Here is an 18,099-nt window from a genome sequence, read left to right as displayed (position 1 = left end):
TGAATTGAATTCAACTCATATGTCCATCTGTGCACACACTTACTTCTCCACAGTGCCATCACAAGTTCGCAGCCTGTTACAACTCAAAACAAAGAGGCAGCCTCTTTGTTTTGAGGCCGTTAGACCCACTTTAATGCTTTTACACAAGTGCAATAATCTTATATATAGGGATACACTTATCCTGTGGTCTAGTACTTAACTATATATACATTTTAGACTGTTGATGAAATATCTAGAACATTTATAAAAACTTGATAATTTCTGATAAAAACTATCAGAAATTGAAGTAGAGTCTAGTCTGTTTACATTTGCTACTGTCTTAATGTGGGCGACTTCTTCACCGTTTATTTTTCTTTCAATAGAAAATGCAGGTAGTGTTGGCCAGATGAAGCCTCACCACCCCCTGGTGGTCAAAACCTTTATGGAATGATAAATAGATGCAATGACAAATTGCATCTATTTATCATTCCTCTTGGCTGCCTTACAACAGTGTCAGCGTGGGAGTAATAACTAGCAAGAAATAAAAACACCTTAATCTGAATTTTTGTGGTTTATTCTTTTGTTCATTTAATTTGTTGTTTAATAATGTGGAGGCAATAGTAATAGAAGATATCAATGTAAAATACTTGCCAGTATGCTTTCAGTCAGTGTTTAAACAGATGAGATGTTTATTTTAAAACCTTTACAGTGTGAATAGGAATACTGCAGTGAGGGTGACTTTATTTATTTTTATTTAAAAAATCATAGTTTTTCCACTGTGCTTGACTCAGCCAGTTTCTCTTTTTGGTAATAACCTCTCCAACTTTAGAAAAAACAAAAACAAAACCCTTTTACGTGGTGCAGGAGGAAGCAGGGGTGTACAAGCATCCCACAGCAAGCCCGGTTTGGATATTTGCATCTCAGCCTAGATGATACCATAGAACAGGTGTTGTTGTTGTACCCTAGTTGCTTGGCATACAACAAATGCTTCACCTTGGAATGGAAAAGAACAAAAAAGAACGACTTGCGACTTCTGTGTATTAATTTAGTGGGAGAAAGTGTTGCCATATAGGGGGAAACCCTTCTCCTTTCAGCATACTCCATGGTAACAACACTATGTCAGATGTGAAACTCCAACAGGAACACTGACAAGCAAATTTTGCGCTTTATAAATGTCTATAAATCATAAATCACACCAAGGTGTTTTTTTTCTGTTCTCAAACTGATCTCCCTATTGGAGCTCAGTCTGGGGGGAGTTATTTTTTTCTCCTTATCTTTCCTCATGTGGTGCATTTTCCATTGTTATACCTCTCTGACCTGTCTTCCCCATGTGATGTTTTTGTGTAATGTATGTATGGTCGGAGGGTAAGATGGCGCCGCCATTGCGTGCAATAGGTCGGCAGCCTTAACATGAAATTTCCCCTTGTGGGACTAATAAAGGTATCTTATCTGATCTTATCTTATCTTATCAACACTCGAACCACCTGCTAAAACAGCGAGGCTTCAGACGTCATTAGTGACGTCACTCGCCCTTAAAGAAGCAAGCCTCGGCACGCGCTTGATAAAAGCCTTCCTGGATTTCTCGACACTCCGAAGCCTCGGCGCAGCGCGTCCCATCACTAATTCCAGGCTTCACTTTCGAAACGAATTTTTCCATTTTATCGGCTATCATTCGGCTGAACCCGGCACTGCTCGGGCATCCTCGTAATGGGCGTGCTCGAATGCGGTGCGTCTCAACCGGTGGTACAATCGGATGATCCCGGGCGGGCGGAGCCAATTAGGAGGAAACCGTACAGTTGGCTGACTCCTCCTAAGAAAACCGGCGACGAGCATCAGTACCCGGCAGTTTGATCGTTCATCTGTACCGCTTTCAACTCAACGTTACTGCAGCCTGATAAATCTCTTGAGCCAGTCTTAGGTCACTCACAAAAACCACACCAACACTTACTTCTAAACCAAGCGACACTTGTATGGTGCAATTTTAGAAATATCCGCCAAGGGCTTGGAGATTAACGTTTCAGAGAAATTGCTGCAGGATGGAGACGCAAATACATGTACCCGTGGGCTCGCCGGTAATTAGAAAAATCCCGGTGTTCGTGGACGAGCGCAACGTAACGGAAGGAGCGATGAAGCTCATTAAAGAGCTGAGACCGACGTGGGACTCGAGCGACGTCAAGACCAAGGTAACGTTAGCCGCAAAGCTAGCTGTACTGATTATGCTAGGCTAGGAAAGGATTGACAGCTTTGCAGCATCACCGGCAAGCTAGTAGGAGGCCCGTGGCAACCTGACATGTCGCCTAGCTGGATTTAGTTTATTGCACCGCATATAGTTGACTATTTCTATTTCTATTTTCTTTACCAACGAAGACGTTTAAATTTGTTTTGCTTTAGAGAAAATTTACACTTATAGGTTACCGTAGTTATCAAGGCGTTCTAATTCATTAGCAAACTTGCACCAGAACGTAGGATGTCCCAAAACTTGGCACGGTTCTTATCTGTAGTGTATGTCCAAGGTGCACACCACGTAGGGCACTTAAAGACGGTGTGAAAGCTGGTATAAGTCGCTCTGTCATCTTGGTGTCAGAGGGCAGCTGATGGTGGCGCGATGGTCAGTTTGATAAAGTAACACGGTGATGGCTAATTACTAGTTCAAAGGGACAGACTGTGTTACAGCAGGTCCCTGCACTTTGTGTTCATTTACAGCCTGCAGCGGATTGTTGTCTCGTTTCTTCCCAAATACATGTGTGTGAATCTTCATGATATTAGACACACTTGCTTTTGGACTTCAATGGAGTGTACATGTTGGAGGCCAAGATATACAGTCTCTTCTTTGAAATCGTTTAAATGTTTTCTTAAAAAATAGTACTAAAGAAATGTGATTTTTTTTTTTTTTTTTTTTTTTTTTTTTTTTTGTAGTAAACAAATAACCGTTGGAAAAAACATCTTCCAGTTTTACTATGTCCACTACAGAGGACATAGTAAATAGGCTGAGCCTCAGGATAATATTGTTGTTGTTCCCATTTTATACAAGTAAAGTAAAAAACATTATTTTCTTTAAGTGTTTTAAAGTCTTTCATCTCTTCTTTGAACATTTCCTCAGCTACAAAAGCAGAGATTAAACATCAGCCCCAGTCATATGTATCTTATCACTGATGGGCATTAGCAAGCCAACATGTCTCTCTAGCTTTCAGGTGATGTCAGATTACTGGGACACGCCCACCTGAATGGCAAAACAGTACTCCAGCAATCATTTGAACTTCTTTGAGTTTAATTTGGCATAATAGTTACTGTGCTACTGGATGCACTAATCAACATTTATTTATAGCTGCTGTAGATCGGGCACCAACACGTGAGCACACCTCTGCCAACCCTGCCTTACTGGTCAACTCCCACCAATCTTTGCTTCTCACCAGCAGTCCAGGCTGTTAGTGGCAGCTCATTTAAAATGTAAGAATGATTTACCTGACAATGGAAAAATACTTTACTGTTATGTCATAACATTAATGTCACAAATTATTATTACTGGAACTTTAGTGACCCTTCACTGTAAAAGTCTAAGTCAGCAAACCGTAAGATTTACATGTGGTCGTTTTTTTAAGCATGTTTTCCATCTCTCACAAGGCGGCGTTATTTACTCATCCAGATCGAAAATACGTGTAGCTGTCGACCTTTGAAAACTTTTATCCTTTTATCCATACAAAAGTCATCTACTGTTATGGTATGTGGGCTGATGGTGATGCCAGCCATCTGAGAATACAAATTCAGATGCAGGCAGATAGGACATTGTTGGTTCTTTTATAGGGGAAAGAATGAGATTGCAGATGCATGCTTTGCAAATGAGCTTTCTCCGAACTGTAGATAAGCTCTCCATTAGCATAGGAAGAGGAATTGAGTCATTTGGGAGGGGTTCAGAATAGAGCCCCTGTTCCTCCACATCAAAAGGAGTCAGTTGAGGCATTGCCTCCTGGGAAAGGTGTTTCAGCTGGGCATGTCCTACCTGGAGGAGGCACGGGGCAGACCAAGGACACGTTGGAGAGATTCTGTCTGTCGACTGGCCTGGAAACACCTCAATAAGTCCCCAGATAAACTGGAGGGCTCGCTGGTTGGTGAGAGGAAGATCTGGGCTCCCTGCTTAGCCTGGTGCCCCTGCATCCCATTATCAGATACTGGATGATTTATTCTTTCGTTATGTTAGATCTGAACTTTTATTGAATGGTTGTCATGAATTTTCAAAAAGTGGAAATCATTTTGTGTTGATAGAGCGATCAGGCCTGAGAGTCAACAGGAGAAAAATTGTATTGATCTTAATTTTTAGCAGGCTCATCTTTTTTTAGCACCTTATTTGTTTATTTTTATTGTTTTTGAATACATCTCTAATTCCATTTTTTTCTGACCCTCATCCTGCTGCAACAAGTGAATTTCCCTACTGTGGGATTAAAATCTATATCTAATATTTGCAAATTAACTTTGCATTAAACAGGGGATTAAAAGGTTGGAAATAAAGCCTTGATGTTGATTTACAAAGTTAAAGGAAACTCTTATATGGAATTCATCGTTATTGGCCTACCTCAGTTTTGTGCTTTTGCTTATTTTTTGATGTGGGATGATAATAACAATGTGCTTTAATAATACAGGCCAAGAGCTAAACATCCACCCCTATAACAACGTCATGAAATACTGTACCATTGGGTATGTAGACAATGGTGCTTATCAGCACGTTTATTCATTGTAATATAATAACAGTTGGTGGCAGATGTGGTTCCAAGAAGTCTTTTTAAAAGCTTTCCCTAGAAGTGTGGTGGTGTTAGGTAGTCCACAGAGACTTGACTCGTCAGGGAAAGGAAAATGCATAATTGATTCCAGGTAAAAGGATCTAGTAACTGATGTGTCGTAGCTGGGTCAAAGTTTTTGGAGCAGTGAGCACTACAGAACTGTTAAAGGTCTCCAGTGGCACAGTCTAAGCCCAGCTGCTTCAGCCCTGTATTTATATCCTGGTTACTCCTCTCCCTGGGCCTCGCACAACAGCCACCTGCGGCTGAGGATGTGACCGTGTTTACCTAGACTTTTCCAGGCCAGACTGGCAAAACTTCTCTCAATGACTACCACTCTGACCGTGGATTTATACACCTGCACAGCTGACGGGAAGACCTGACCGGCCCTGCCACCTGGACAGGGAGATTTTTATTGTCCATTGCCAAACATCCACACAATTCCTGAAAATGGCAGAGCACCTGCAGCGACAGAGAAATGGTCTCCTCTTACAAGTTTCACATAATAAAGACTCAAAAGATTCATGTCAATCAAAGGAAACCTGTTCCAGCCTGTATAGTGAGGTCACCCTACAGGGACCCGGTTATTGGTAGTGGGGTGGTTGTGGGGTGGGGGGATGCCACCATCAATGTCCCATGCAAGCAGTATATGGCAAAATGTTTACCTCTGTCTGGGTCCAAGCTTATCGCTGTCTGTCGATGTATTGATCGTAGGTCTTAGCAGCGTATTGTGTGGCGGGCAGAAGGGATCAGTCACGTTTTGGCAAAGGCGTGTATGCTTGTGTATGAATGGTCATAACAGGGATGCCTGTCGCCCATCTTTGTGGTGAGCCACGTGCGGAATGCCAGATATGCGTGAGTGAGCGTCTGGTCCTTGGGGGGAGATGCAGGCAGCGTGTATGTTGTTATTGTGTCCGCTGCAGTGGGACGGACCGGCCCACCGCTGTCCACTGGAGCCACGCTGTCACTCCGATTTTTTTTTAAGGCTAAGTTTCAGACACACAAGGCTTTTTGCTGACTTTTCACTTTAGAAAACTCTTCATTTCAGAAAAAGCATTTGACTCAGCTTGTTGACAGCATCACTCTTTAAGACTCGTCAGGTGACGTGCAGGAAGTCTTCATGTAAACCAGTGATATGAAGGAACACTCAGGGTGTTTTTACACCTACGCTGTTCAGTACGTTTAAATTGAGTTAGTTTTCCCAACTGGTGCAGTTTGTTTGTGTAGATGTGAACATAGTAACTGCACTCATATGTGGACCAAAACAACCAAAGTTTGTTTACAGTTTGTTTACAGTTCATTTACAGTGTGAACGTGAGCTGATATGAAACAAATACCGGGTGTACATTACAAGTTTGAGCTTAAAAAAACATCCTGTAGCCAGATGGATAAAATCACCAGTTAACCTTTGGACTGTGGGAGGAAGTCAGAATACATGGAGAGCACCCACGCAGGCACTAGCAGAACATGCAAGATCCACACAGTTAATGGATTTGAACCCTGGACCTTCTTGCTGTGACGTGACCGTTATAACTACTGCTACACCGTACCGTCCAGGATGTTATGACCAAGATAGAAATGTTTCCTCTTAGACTAAAAGGAGTAACTCAGTAAAATGTTGAGTATGTCATCAGCGTCATCAGCGTAAGGGCACAAGTGGGCTTAGTAGATGCCACACAAACACTCAACCACTTGACGAGAACATGGTGGCGGATGACTCTATCTGAGGACTATATCTGTGCAGACCGCTGCAGAGGGCTGTTGAACCACTACACTCTGTAGTGTGCATTCATTTTTGATGAGGGTTTTATGCCCTACTGTAATATCCCTCTCCATGTCCCTGTCCATACACTGCTCTTGCTAACACAGACTGACCAACCCTGTTCTTATGTTCTTGTACAACTATTATTCAAACAAAATCTTAGTAAGATGACTTAAAAACCGCTTCAGCCTTTAGCTCAAGTCTTCTGTGAACCCTGCTGCGGCGTTCTGACACATTCATCTCATGTAGGTCAAAGCTGTATGGTGTCTTCAGTGTTGATGTTGACTTAGAGGTAACTAATAGCTTTAAGGAAAACACACCTGAAGCACCATGGCGCTGTATAATCAGAGGCTCTGTGTGAGATGAGATGTGGTTTCATCTTTTTCCAGCTCTTCACCGATGGAACCACCAACAAGCTAGTGGGCTGCTACGTGGACGACAGTCCAGATGACGTAGTCCTGGTCCGAGTATATGGAAACAAAACAGAGCTGATTGTGGACCGAGACAATGAGCTTAAGAGCTTTCAGGTAGTGTTGCCGCGTTGCCGAGTCCTAAATTAATTAATTTAAGCAGTTGTTTGCTCCTACCTCATTCTCATCTTTTTGTGTGTCTCCTAGGTGCTGCATGCTAACGGTTGTGCTCCTCGCCTTTACTGCACCTTTCTAAATGGCATCTGCTATGAGTTCATGCAGGGAGATGCACTTGGAACGCAGGATGTCAGAGATCCTACTCTGCTCAGGTGTGATGTTGTCACGGCAATGTTTAAATGGGTTTTTTGAGTTTACTCAAAGATGGTGAAAATTTTAACATCAGTGGTTTTCTGCCTAAAACAACAAAGATTAAACACATGGAGAAATGCACAGGACACACAAATAAAGAACTGTATAATGAAGAAAACGGACAATTCCACAAGGTTCTGAGCTGAATTGCAACATTTAGAGGGAATGCTTTATCTGGTAACACAATGTTTTGACTGTGAAAAGGTCTTCCCATTGTGGAAGTCAGCTCTGTGTAGTGAACATTATGTATTTTCTTGTTTTAATTCAACTATCTCCAGGAACTCTATAACCAAAATTTGTCCTTGTAGATAAATGAAGTAGGACACTCTGCCATTGTACTGTGGGAATTTTTTATAACTAGATACTAATGGTCTGTAGTTGAACTCTTGCCACGACTGTAACCTTGTTCTGTCTGTCTCCTCTCAGGCTGATAGCCAGGGAAATGGCTCGTATCCACGCCATCCATGCACACAATGGCTGCATCCCCAAACCCAACCTCTGGATCAAGATGCGGAAATATTTCTCGCTTGTAGCCACAGAATTCACAGAGCAAGCCTCCAACATCAGGTGAGCTCCTGCTTCTCAGCTTTCATAGCTCAAAGTTAAGGTTATCATTATCGCCGTGATAATCATGCAAATAGTCCATAAAGCCCAGCATGAGTTTCCTGTTAAATGAGGACACAAGCTGTTTGCATAGAGCCTGAAATATTCTGCAAGTTCTCTCTGATGAAGCAGTGGGGTAGTTGGGCTTTGTTTGCATAAAAAATGACAGAGATAACTGCAAAACACGTACGACTGTATCCTGTGCGGTTCATGTATTGATGTCCAAATATAAACTTTAACATTATTTCCAGGGTTTGAAGGCTAACAAATGTTCCTGTTGGCACAGCACTGTCCATTAGAGAATGCGTTAGCAATTAAGACTGTCATGCAGCTGAAATACTCGGCACCGACTCAAGTTCTCTTTTTTTTTTTCCAGTTTTGTTTAAAAAGCATGTAGGACTAAATAAGCAATACACCTTAGCTAGTCTCAGTAGAAGAGAGTTAGTTCCATTGCAAGCACACATACTGCAAAGTCACATGATTTGACTGCATATGGAATATAACCCAAATAACAAGTCTGCAGAGAGAAGTAAACATGTGCTAAGGTCAGACACTGGGCAGAATTAACCTATGACACAATAATGTTATTGATATGCTAATTAGCTCATTACAACAATGGAGCAAGCTTTATATTTCTACTGAAATATGTCAAAACAGCATGGAGACAGTAAACTTTTAAATCTTATCTTTGTGTTTTATATTAATGAAATATCGTTGACTTGTAGCTTTAGCATAAAACTGAACACATAACTTGCAGCATAGAAAACACCAAGATATTTGTCAGCCAAAAGATGAGATGTAATAGAGATGTAATTTCCCACCGTTACCTAGAAGTGTGTTTAATGAAAATGTAAATTCATCTCTATATAATCAGGAGGATAGCATGGCAGAGACATGTGGAGCAGATAAAGTATACCATTTTATAACCTGGCCAGCTGCCCAGTCCCAGCTAATATCTTTGTTCTCTTCCCTGTTAGATTACGTCCAGCATGTGGCTTATATAACTGTAACAATAATAGCAGACTGGATTAGGGAGTGTTTGGCATTCAGTGGGCCAGCAGATGTTTGCTTAGCTCGGCCTATCAGATCACTTTATCCCGTCCCTGGTAACACAGACAGCTAGAGTGCCCTGGTCCTGGACAGCAGACACTTGTTGCACACTGCTGTCTGAGAAGTCCTCACATTGCGCTTCATTTTAATAGGCCAGTGTTATTTGTAGCATTTAGTCTAAATCAGAATCATTTCAGTAACATTTCCTCTGTGGATGACATGTTGGATGAGTTAAGTTTGCGTGAGTCTCAGAGAGAGAGCTAGCTAGATGGAAATCTGAGAGGAGAGGGTGTGTCCTGTGTGCACACTGGTTTTCTCTGAGCTCAGACTGTCTTCAGGCTGATACTGGAGTAATCCACATAAGCCCATTACATTTAACAAAGGGGTTTCTACTCAGCACTCTTAGCTTTTGCTTGAGTGAGACTACCTTAGCTCTTTCTCTGCTATCCAGTAAGACCACCTTTGGACTACCATCAAGCCAAATCTGCTGCTCGTCCGATTAGATCAGACTACACAATCTTAGCTGGGCTGAACCCTTTATGATGCGTGAATCCTCAGTAGGTTTGTGTCATGTGCACACAGATGAAAAGAGCAAAGATTTATATAAATATTGGTGCAGGATATGCATGAATGTTGATTTCAAGTACAGTGTGGAATAAATCGCAGATCAGATCTTGGTAGTCGGGTCTGAAAACTCAATAAATGAGGTGTAATGTAGCCGTAATAACAGTGACTCCAGCACCAGGAGGGTCCACTGAGAACTTGTTTCTCTGCAACTGTGTTCCCAGGAGTCAGCAGGCCAGAGCCCCACTGAGCTCGTGTGCTGCCTGTGCATGTCGCCCTCAGTTGTTTTCATTTCACATATGTTCCCACTTGGCAATGATACCAAAACAATGAAAGGCATTTTATTTTGGTGAAAAACAGCCGGTGAAAGTACTCCTGTCATACTTACTTAACAGGTGGACACAGTGTTGTGTGTGCAGCTTTTCTGAATGGTTGTCACAACATAACAATATGCACGACTACACTGACCTTCTCTCCATTTCCTTCCCTGTCCAGAATACAGCAGGAAGTTCCCAGCAAGGTGGTGCTGGAGCAGGAGATGGTTTGGATGAAGGAGCATCTTTCTACACTGGGCTCACCTGTGGTGCTCTGTCACAACGACCTGCTCTGCAAGAACATCATCCACAACAGCAAAGAGGGTAAGTGTCTGAGCCTTAATCTGAGCTTCTCGTCTCACGGCTGTGATTCTATTTTACATCCAGAATGATCAGCAGCACTGCTAACTTCACTCCCCACACTGCCCCCACTCCAGTGGATCATTGACAGCTGGATCACTAAAAGTGAGGCATGTTTTACTAACTGCCTGCACCAGCACAAAACCATCTTTTGGTGTTAACATGCAAAGGTTGGGAGTTACTAAGGTAATGCTTTATTTGCATAATATTTGCCTTTTAGTATAACTTTTACAGTTGTTCCCTTTTATTCTTTAGGCAGTCTGCGCTAACATTTATAGAAATAGCCTTGGGCTTTGAGGAGCTTCAAAACAGACAGATAGTTGTCACATGCGTTCGCCAAGCTGTGGTACAAAATACTAAGAATTCTAGTATTTTGTACCACAGCTTGGCTAACGCAAACAGCTGGACAAATTAGCATGAATCCCACAATAGCTGACTACGTTAGCATTAGCCATGATGCACAGTGCAGCATGCTGATAACCATCAATGACCGGAAAAGGATTTGTGTGCTCTACAAATTAACAAGAAACACCCATAAACAAATATTATATATGTTAATTTGGTTTCTGGGAGAAAAAGCATTTGCCTGTTAGCAAATTAATTCAGCTGTAATGTTAGCATTCACAATAACTAGGGTTCATCTGTACTACAATTGTACTACAATTCAAAAAGTTCTCTATTGTAGGATCAAGAAACACATGCGGCGTGAAACAAGAAGCAAAACAGAAAAAAATAAATGAGTGTGATGTGTATATTTATGCTTGTGCACAAGTTGCAGTGGTTTCATTAACATTGCATTCATCGGGATCCTCCAAAATGCTGCTTGGTCGGGTCTGCTGATATATATTTTGGGTTTATATAGTGCAACTGTTTGTAATAAAACAGACTTTATCTACGGACTCAACTCAGGATTCATATAAAGGACTACTCCCTGCTCCGTCCCCATCAGTTTGAGAAATTAAAAAAACCTTTGCTTAGACTATATGCAACAAGCTGTGCATATGTTGTTAGTAAGTTATTGTTGGTAGCATTTACTGTCATACATGGGCGTATTGTTACTAAATCACCTGTGGAGCCACAAGCATTATTCAGTTTTTGTAGATTCATGCTAATTTGCCCAGCTAAGTCTGTCTATCTGGTCTTAGTATATCTGCTCCTTGTCTATAGTAACGACAGACTGTTGTTACTATAGACAAAGATCAAAGATTTGCAGTTTTTCAGTGCATTCATGTAAATTGCCATGAATGTTGCACAGGCGTTGTTCACTGGCTCTTGTTCCGGTCATCCAGGTGTAGATGACTGGTGTACAGTTTGACCAACAAGTCCCTCCAGTGCGTCTAATAGTCGCACTGGAGGTGCTGGTCAGCTTGAGACAGCAGGAAGAAGAGGGATTATGTGACTACATAATCCCTCTTCTTCCTGCTGTCTCAAGCTGACCATCAAAAACAATCCCTGCCCCAACAAAGGAACATTAACTGAAGCGCACAGTAGTTCCATGTAAAGAGACTCTTCAGGTTCAGTCAGTAGCACTTGAGTGAAGAGGCAGCAGAACTAGCAGGCTTTTTAACTGTCTCTGACTTTGTCTGTCATGTGACTGTGCACTGCATTTGGCGGCAGTACCTGAAGAGTGCGCCATATTGCTTCCCTTCAGCTTTGCTGTAAATGACCACGTGCATAATAATGTACTGTACGTGTTACGCGTTCTCTGGTCTCCTTAAGGTCATGTGCGCTTCATCGACTATGAGTACTCCAGCTACAACTACCAGGCCTTTGACATCGGCAACCACTTCAATGAATTTGCAGGTCAGCAAAAGCACAGTGTGATTTACGCGAGTTAGCTATGCGTTCATGGCGCACAGCTTATCCTTCAACTGCATGTCCATGTGTTTGTTCAGGCATGACTGAGCCGGACTATGGACTCTATCCTAGTCGGGAGATGCAAATGGAGTGGCTTAAGGTGTATCTGCAGGCTTACAAACTCTTCACCAAGAACACAGAGGAGGTCAGCCAGCGAGAGCTAGAGACGCTCTACGTTCAGGTCAACAAGTTTGCTCTGGTGAGACAGATGTTAACAGATGCACAGAGTATCTCTTGCAAGCTCAACCCTGCTGTTTCATGGTACACATCTGATATCTCATTTATTTTTTCTCAAGGCTTCTCACTTCTTTTGGGGTTTCTGGGCTCTCATCCAAGCCAAATACTCCTCCATCGATTTTGACTTCCTGGGGTAAGTGTGCGTGTGTGAAGTGTTAGCACTAAGCATCATGACTGTATGCGCACACATACACAGAGATGCACACACCACCACATCCATGCAGATGAGTTATGCAAGTCATGGTTGAATGTGTTTGGGAATGTGGCAAAGGTTCACCAATCTGCCAAAAATTGTGTCCACAAACTTTTTTATCTTATCTACAGAACACAATATGTAACATTCCAAGAAGAAATCTTAGAGAAGAGACATCTCTGTGCAAGCGACAAAGTCAAAAATCAGTCCTTTCTGTCTCTCTGTCTGCAGGTACGCCGTGCTACGTTTCAACCAGTACTTCAAGACTAAACCTGCAGTGATGGCCATGCAGATCCCAGAGTGAGAGGAGGCGAAGGAAGCCAGAAGGACGAGGAGAGGAGCCCAGAAGGAGGTGTGTTTGAAGGTTAAATGCTGGGACTTCCTCTCCCATGAGGACGCTTCTGTGAGCCAGCTGTGATGGACCACTCCTCGGTCAGCCTGGCATCCTTTTCCTGCAACAAGCGCAATTACTCTTTGATTCCTCCAAACTTTAGCTCCACGTATGTCACCGCTGTAGCCCGAGAACGACAAAACTTCCACGTGTGTATGTGTGCAAGTGCATTCATCTGCGTTTCTAATATATGTTGAAAAACCGTCACGCTTTTCCTCTTAGAGCAGCTGAACCAGGCGTAGAGAGGTCTGTGTTTGGGATCGGACACCAAAATGTTCCACAACGCTGGTAATGATGTCACAAGAGGAAGGAGAGGGTAGAGGAGTGTCAGGATGATGGTTTGTTTTCTAAAACTGACTACAGGTGCAGTCTGGTGTTAGTCACATTGTATGTGTGTGTGTGTCTCGTGTGTGTTCCTTCCTCTGTCTCTACATATTTTAACACATTGTGACCTTTTCTCATGTTTTTTTTCCATCATCAAGTGCCCGTAGCTTTCTGCACTGAGCTTTCCTCGGGGTGTCCTTTCCTGTGCCCTCTGTTTTTCCTGTTGAAGCACTTTCAGCTTCTTTCACCACATCTTCCAGTAATTCACAGCGCTGCTGCTGCTTATGCTGCTAGAGTTGTAAGACTTGTCTGCGTGTCAGTTGGTGTTTTATGCCAAACGCCACATATGTGGAACAGCAAATGGAAAGCTTTAGGTTGACTCACTGTTAAAGCTAAATGTGCATTTATTTATTTGTATTTAACATCTCAGGTTAACAACTCTTTGGAAAGTGGTACTGAAGGAGGTGGAGGGGATGGCTACAAAGACGAGACCTCTGTGTGTGTTCCTGTCCTCAAGCATTATTTCCACCTTTTTGACTTTTATGGTTACAGCGCATCGCTCTGTTAAATTTTCCATTTAAGGTTTCCAGACATTTTGGAAAGTCACCACCTCTGTCACCCTCCTTGTGCCATGTCCTCCTCTCCCTTTATACCCTTTTATCTTTGATCGCCCACCAGTTCCCAGTTTTGGTCTTTGGTTGCTTCTCCCTTTACTCTGCAGAGGTTTATGCATCTGTTTTTCAAACCGTCCTGAAATCATAGCCCAGTCTCAGGCCCATGCTGTAATCCACTCTATTCATCTCAGATTTAGAGTCAAAACTTCTTACATAATTACATATTGCATAAGTTTTTATCTGGGGTCAAATCAAGTGGAGCTTTCAAAAAGATTCTGGAGTGGGTTAGCTGGGGGTGTGTGTCTGTCACGAGATCAGCTACTATTTTCCTGGGAAAAAGATCTGACTCTGAAAGACGGAGAAATCATTAACGCACAAAAGTACTTACAGCTTAGAAAGCAGGCTTCTTTGAAATCTAGCTAGTCTGTTTGTTATTTATTAAAAAATTTTCTGCTTAACTTTTGACTGAACACGTAACTAAGCAGAAACGTATCTGTTCAAGGCTGCCACCTTTTTCAAAAGACCGGTTCAGACAGATTGAGTGTAATTTGAAACATAGACTGTATAAAAAAAGATGGATGTAATGTGATGTAATGCACTGTGATGTCAGCCATTGGTGAGCAGAGTCTCATTTTGAAGTCTCAAGTTCTTTCTGAGATGTGGCTCACAGATTTGTCAGTCATATACAAAATCATACAGTACTGTAGTTAACTTCTGACTCAATAATAACTAGTAATTATTGAATAATGAATAACTATTCAGACAATAAAGTCATCAATGATATGTTTACAGAGTTCACAAACTAAGTTTTTCCAGAGGCTTCTAAGCAGTTGGATGTCTTTTTGCAACCTCCCCGCTGGGCATCCCAATCACTGCAGGGCATCCCAGTGCAAAACTCGAGGGTAGAGCTGGTGGGGTTGAACCTCTCGTTTCCATCACCGTTGGCCAAACTTGGCTAAAAGCAGAGCAGAACTGGCAGCTTTCTAAAGAAGTCATGGGGTGTTACTCCTCCTTGGCACCAAAGAGGGAGCTCTGACCTTTGTCCTCCACTGCTGGTGTCGTGTAACTGGAAGGCTTAATAATTCACCAGCTAAGCTGCAGGAGAGAGGGACTAAAGCATGTTAATGGCTTTCATTCAGAACAGTTAACCCGAGAGCGATTTTCTGAGGGTTGCTGTTAATATCTGAAGTCTTTAATCGTTCTTAACTTTAAGTAAAATAATTCTCTTCTCCTCAGTGTGAATAAGAACTGATTTTAATACAGTACAAAACTCACTGGGTTTAAAAGTTATTGATGCATACACTGGCACATATTCAGGAGTCTTTTACTTCACTTAGTGAATTTTATTATTTAAATGTTATCAAAAGAGTTATTTTATGCCACTAACAGTGAAGTAATCAGCTTGGTGCATTTGCAAAGGCCACATTGGTGAATTTGCTGCCTGAACACACAATTCTAATACCCAGGTAGGACGTCAGCCAGGATAAAGAGGGCATTCGCACTCCATGAACACCGAGTGAATATCTCCATTCCCTTCAGAGGACACTGGTACAGTCTGCGGACTGCTTTTTGAAGGGAAGGCATTTTAGGTTCCTGTAACATTGTATCTTATACGCTAACAGAAGATGAAGCTGAATGTGTGGGAGATGAACTGAAGACACATTCCAACAAATCTTTGCATTTATTTAGCAGCTGTTTGGATCTTTGGTCACCTTACCCACTGCTTCAGTATCATCCATTAAAGATGCAGTGTTCAGATTTCATGTGGCCAAATAGAACAAATTAAAAAAAACAACTAGCCTGGACAAATAGACCAAATAAAAAAATGTTTGACTTTATTTATTTGCACAAGTCTTTCACTGCTCTCAGTCTGTGAGTACACTTCCTCAAACAGGGAGTGGAGACAGAGATGGCTAATGTGAGATAAGACACCATTAACTGAGCTGTCAACACATTATCTCAACTGTGATAAATCCATCCAACCAGTGTTAAAACGAACGTGACAAGAAAGAGAAGCCAGGAAACCTGCTGTTCCTGATATTTGATCCACGATATTGACACAATATTGCATCCGTATTCACAATGCTGCAACAACTTTTTCTCTTTAGACTGGGCGCTGGGTAAGGTGACGGCAAACAGAAAATGAGCTTGACTCTGATCCCCAATTCCAGACAAATGCATCCATTTCATGTGTTTTTGTGTCGACTGCTGAGACCAGCTGTCTGAATTTGCTGTTCCATGCTGGCCATTGAAACGGTTCACTGTCGTCGTGTCGTCACTTTATACGGTTGTTTTAAAATCAGTTTGTTTATTATTGATTCTAACGTTGCATTCCACACTTTCTTAGTTTGTTGCAGTCCAGTCATACCAAAACGGTTAGCTTCAGTTTGCATTGCATTTAATTTGAGATTAACTATTTTTGTGTGTGTGAATGTACTAACTTAATTATACAAAATACTGTACAGAAAACTGACTTTTTTTTCTTTGTATGCTGACATATACTTTGTGTAAGTGCTTTGACTTGAAAGGTAGAGCGCTGTGTAAAAGGCCGCAGTGCTTGGTTTGCAGATGTGACTTTGTAAATGTACTCATCCACTGCTAAAGGAGATGATGATGGGGGATGTAAATATTGTAAGAAATACTGTGAAAAGCTTACTGTACAGTGATCCTTCACACCTCTGTAGGAGTGGCAAGATTATTTAACTGTTGTTAGTAAATATTTCCATTAAAAAGAATGAAATGGTATTAAAAGACCTTGTTTGGCTTTTGATTTGTCCTGTTATGTACTAGCATGTGACTTGTTGATTTGTCGGTTGCCTCAGCTGACCCTGTGAATTTGGCCCTGATGGGAGGAAGGAACTACAAAACTTGTGCTGGGGGACATCCTGCCAAAACACACAGACTATGTTAATGATCCCTAACTTCCCTAGGAGTGGAGCCTTTCACACCTTTTTTGTTTTACCCACATGAGAAAAAAAATGCATCCTCCTAAGGTTTTATGTATCAGGACATATTAAAAATCTTATGGTCCTTAGCGGGTCTGAAAAATAAGTGTAAACAACTTTGGATGAATAATACATGACATGTAACACTGTGTTATTAGTGATTTAAGAAAAACCTTACTGCTTCTGTGGGAATGAAGAGGCCAAGAAGTAGCCTGCTGTGGTTACCTTAGTAAAACCTTAACTGTGGGCAGTTTTTGTGCCAAAGAAAAACCACAATCTTCCCAGAATTGGACATCCCAGCAATTTAACTCCAAATTCAGACTGTGCCATTCTCTGAGGAACTGCCAAAAGTATTCACTCAGCCATCCAAACCACTGAATTCAGGCGTTCCACTCATTTCTGTAGCCGCAGGATAAAATCAAGCAGCTCGGCATTCGGACTGCTTCAACAAACATGTGAAAGAACGGGTCGCTCTCAGAAGCTCGATGAATTCCAGCGTGGTACCGTGATAGGATACCACCCGTGCAACGATTCCAATTGTGAAATGTCCTCGTTACTAAATATTCCACAGACAACTGTTGTAAACAAAGTGGAAGCGACTGGGGATGAAAGCAACTCAGCCAAAAAGTAGTAGGCCATGTGAAATCACAGAGCGGGGTCACCAGATGCTGAGGTGTAAAAGTCCAGAGGTCACTAACTTTCTGCAGAGTTAATCGCTGTATACAGATCTGTATACAGATCTCCAAACTTAACGTGTCCTTCAGATCAGCGGTCCCCAACCCCCGGGCCACGGCGGCTCGGGTGTGAAATGTATGGTTTTATCGGTTTTTACCGTTAACTCGGTTCCCCTGGGTCTTTTTCCGTGTGTTATGAATAAATCTTCTGTTTGTTTTTTTTTGGTACCGGCCGCGTTTAAAATAAAACCAGTACCGGTACTGGTTTTATTTTGTTGTATTTTACCGCGACACCTTAAAGGCCGGTCGGTGAAATTATTGTCAGACATAAACCGGTCCGTGGCGCAAAAAAAGGTTTGGGACCGCTGCTCTACGCGATGTTCATGCAAAGTTTCATCCGCTCGTCCAGGCCGAAATGAAGAACATAGATACACTTTGAATAGTATAGTATAATCAGTAGCGGTTTTAGATAGGGGCGACATCATGGGCATCGGCAAAAAAAAAAAAATTGCTCGTACTCATGCTGCCCCGACATCATGCCAGCGCATACTGGGAATGTCATAGGCACCGATCGGTTTTCTATCGCCCATTTGCTGGGAGTAAGGGCGCCCTCCGTTTGCGAGGTGCGCCTGCTGCTTGCGGCACAGGGAGGAGAGGGCGGGGCGGCGGGGGATTCTCTGGCTT

General features: G+C 42.3%; 1 protein-coding gene across 2 annotated transcripts; it reads left to right on the top strand.

Annotated features, from left to right (window-relative positions):
- The first annotated feature begins 1,572 nt into the window (after positions 1–1,572).
- On the top strand, positions 1,573–16,547 carry etnk2 (ethanolamine kinase 2). Of its 2 annotated transcripts, none has more exons than XM_003442753.5 (9): positions 1,573–2,162; positions 6,900–7,037; positions 7,128–7,249; positions 7,716–7,856; positions 10,002–10,144; positions 11,900–11,983; positions 12,076–12,236; positions 12,334–12,407; positions 12,699–16,547. In XM_003442753.5, the coding sequence occupies exons 1-9, from the start codon at positions 2,016–2,018 to the stop codon at positions 12,769–12,771; spliced, it is 1,083 nt and encodes a 360-aa protein (XP_003442801.1). In that variant the 5' UTR covers positions 1,573–2,015; the 3' UTR covers positions 12,772–16,547. The 2 variants fall into 2 exon arrangements, with proteins under 2 accessions (XP_003442801.1, XP_025763296.1); XM_025907511.1 differs by lacking the exon at positions 1,573–2,162 and adding an exon at positions 3,301–3,426.
- Positions 16,548–18,099: the final 1,552 nt, after the last annotated feature.

The sequence above is a fragment of the Oreochromis niloticus genome, linkage group LG5 (genome assembly GCF_001858045.2).
Source record: "Oreochromis niloticus isolate F11D_XX linkage group LG5, O_niloticus_UMD_NMBU, whole genome shotgun sequence".
Lineage (NCBI taxonomy): Eukaryota > Metazoa > Chordata > Actinopteri > Cichliformes > Cichlidae > Oreochromis > Oreochromis niloticus.
The sequence above is the reverse complement of the archived record's forward strand: the minus strand, read 5'-3'. Positions and strand labels throughout refer to the sequence as shown.

Excerpts from the sequence above, each read along its gene's own strand:
- etnk2 (XM_003442753.5), top strand. The coding sequence starts at position 2,016 with ATGGAGACGCAAATACATGTACCCGTGGGCTCGCCGGTAATTAGAAAA. Across the intron at positions 7,250-7,715 it reads AGAGATCCTACTCTGCTCAG|GCTGATAGCCAGGGAAATGG; the intron begins GTGTGATGTTGT and ends GTCTCCTCTCAG. Across the intron at positions 11,984-12,075 it reads CCACTTCAATGAATTTGCAG|GCATGACTGAGCCGGACTAT; the intron begins GTCAGCAAAAGC and ends GTGTTTGTTCAG.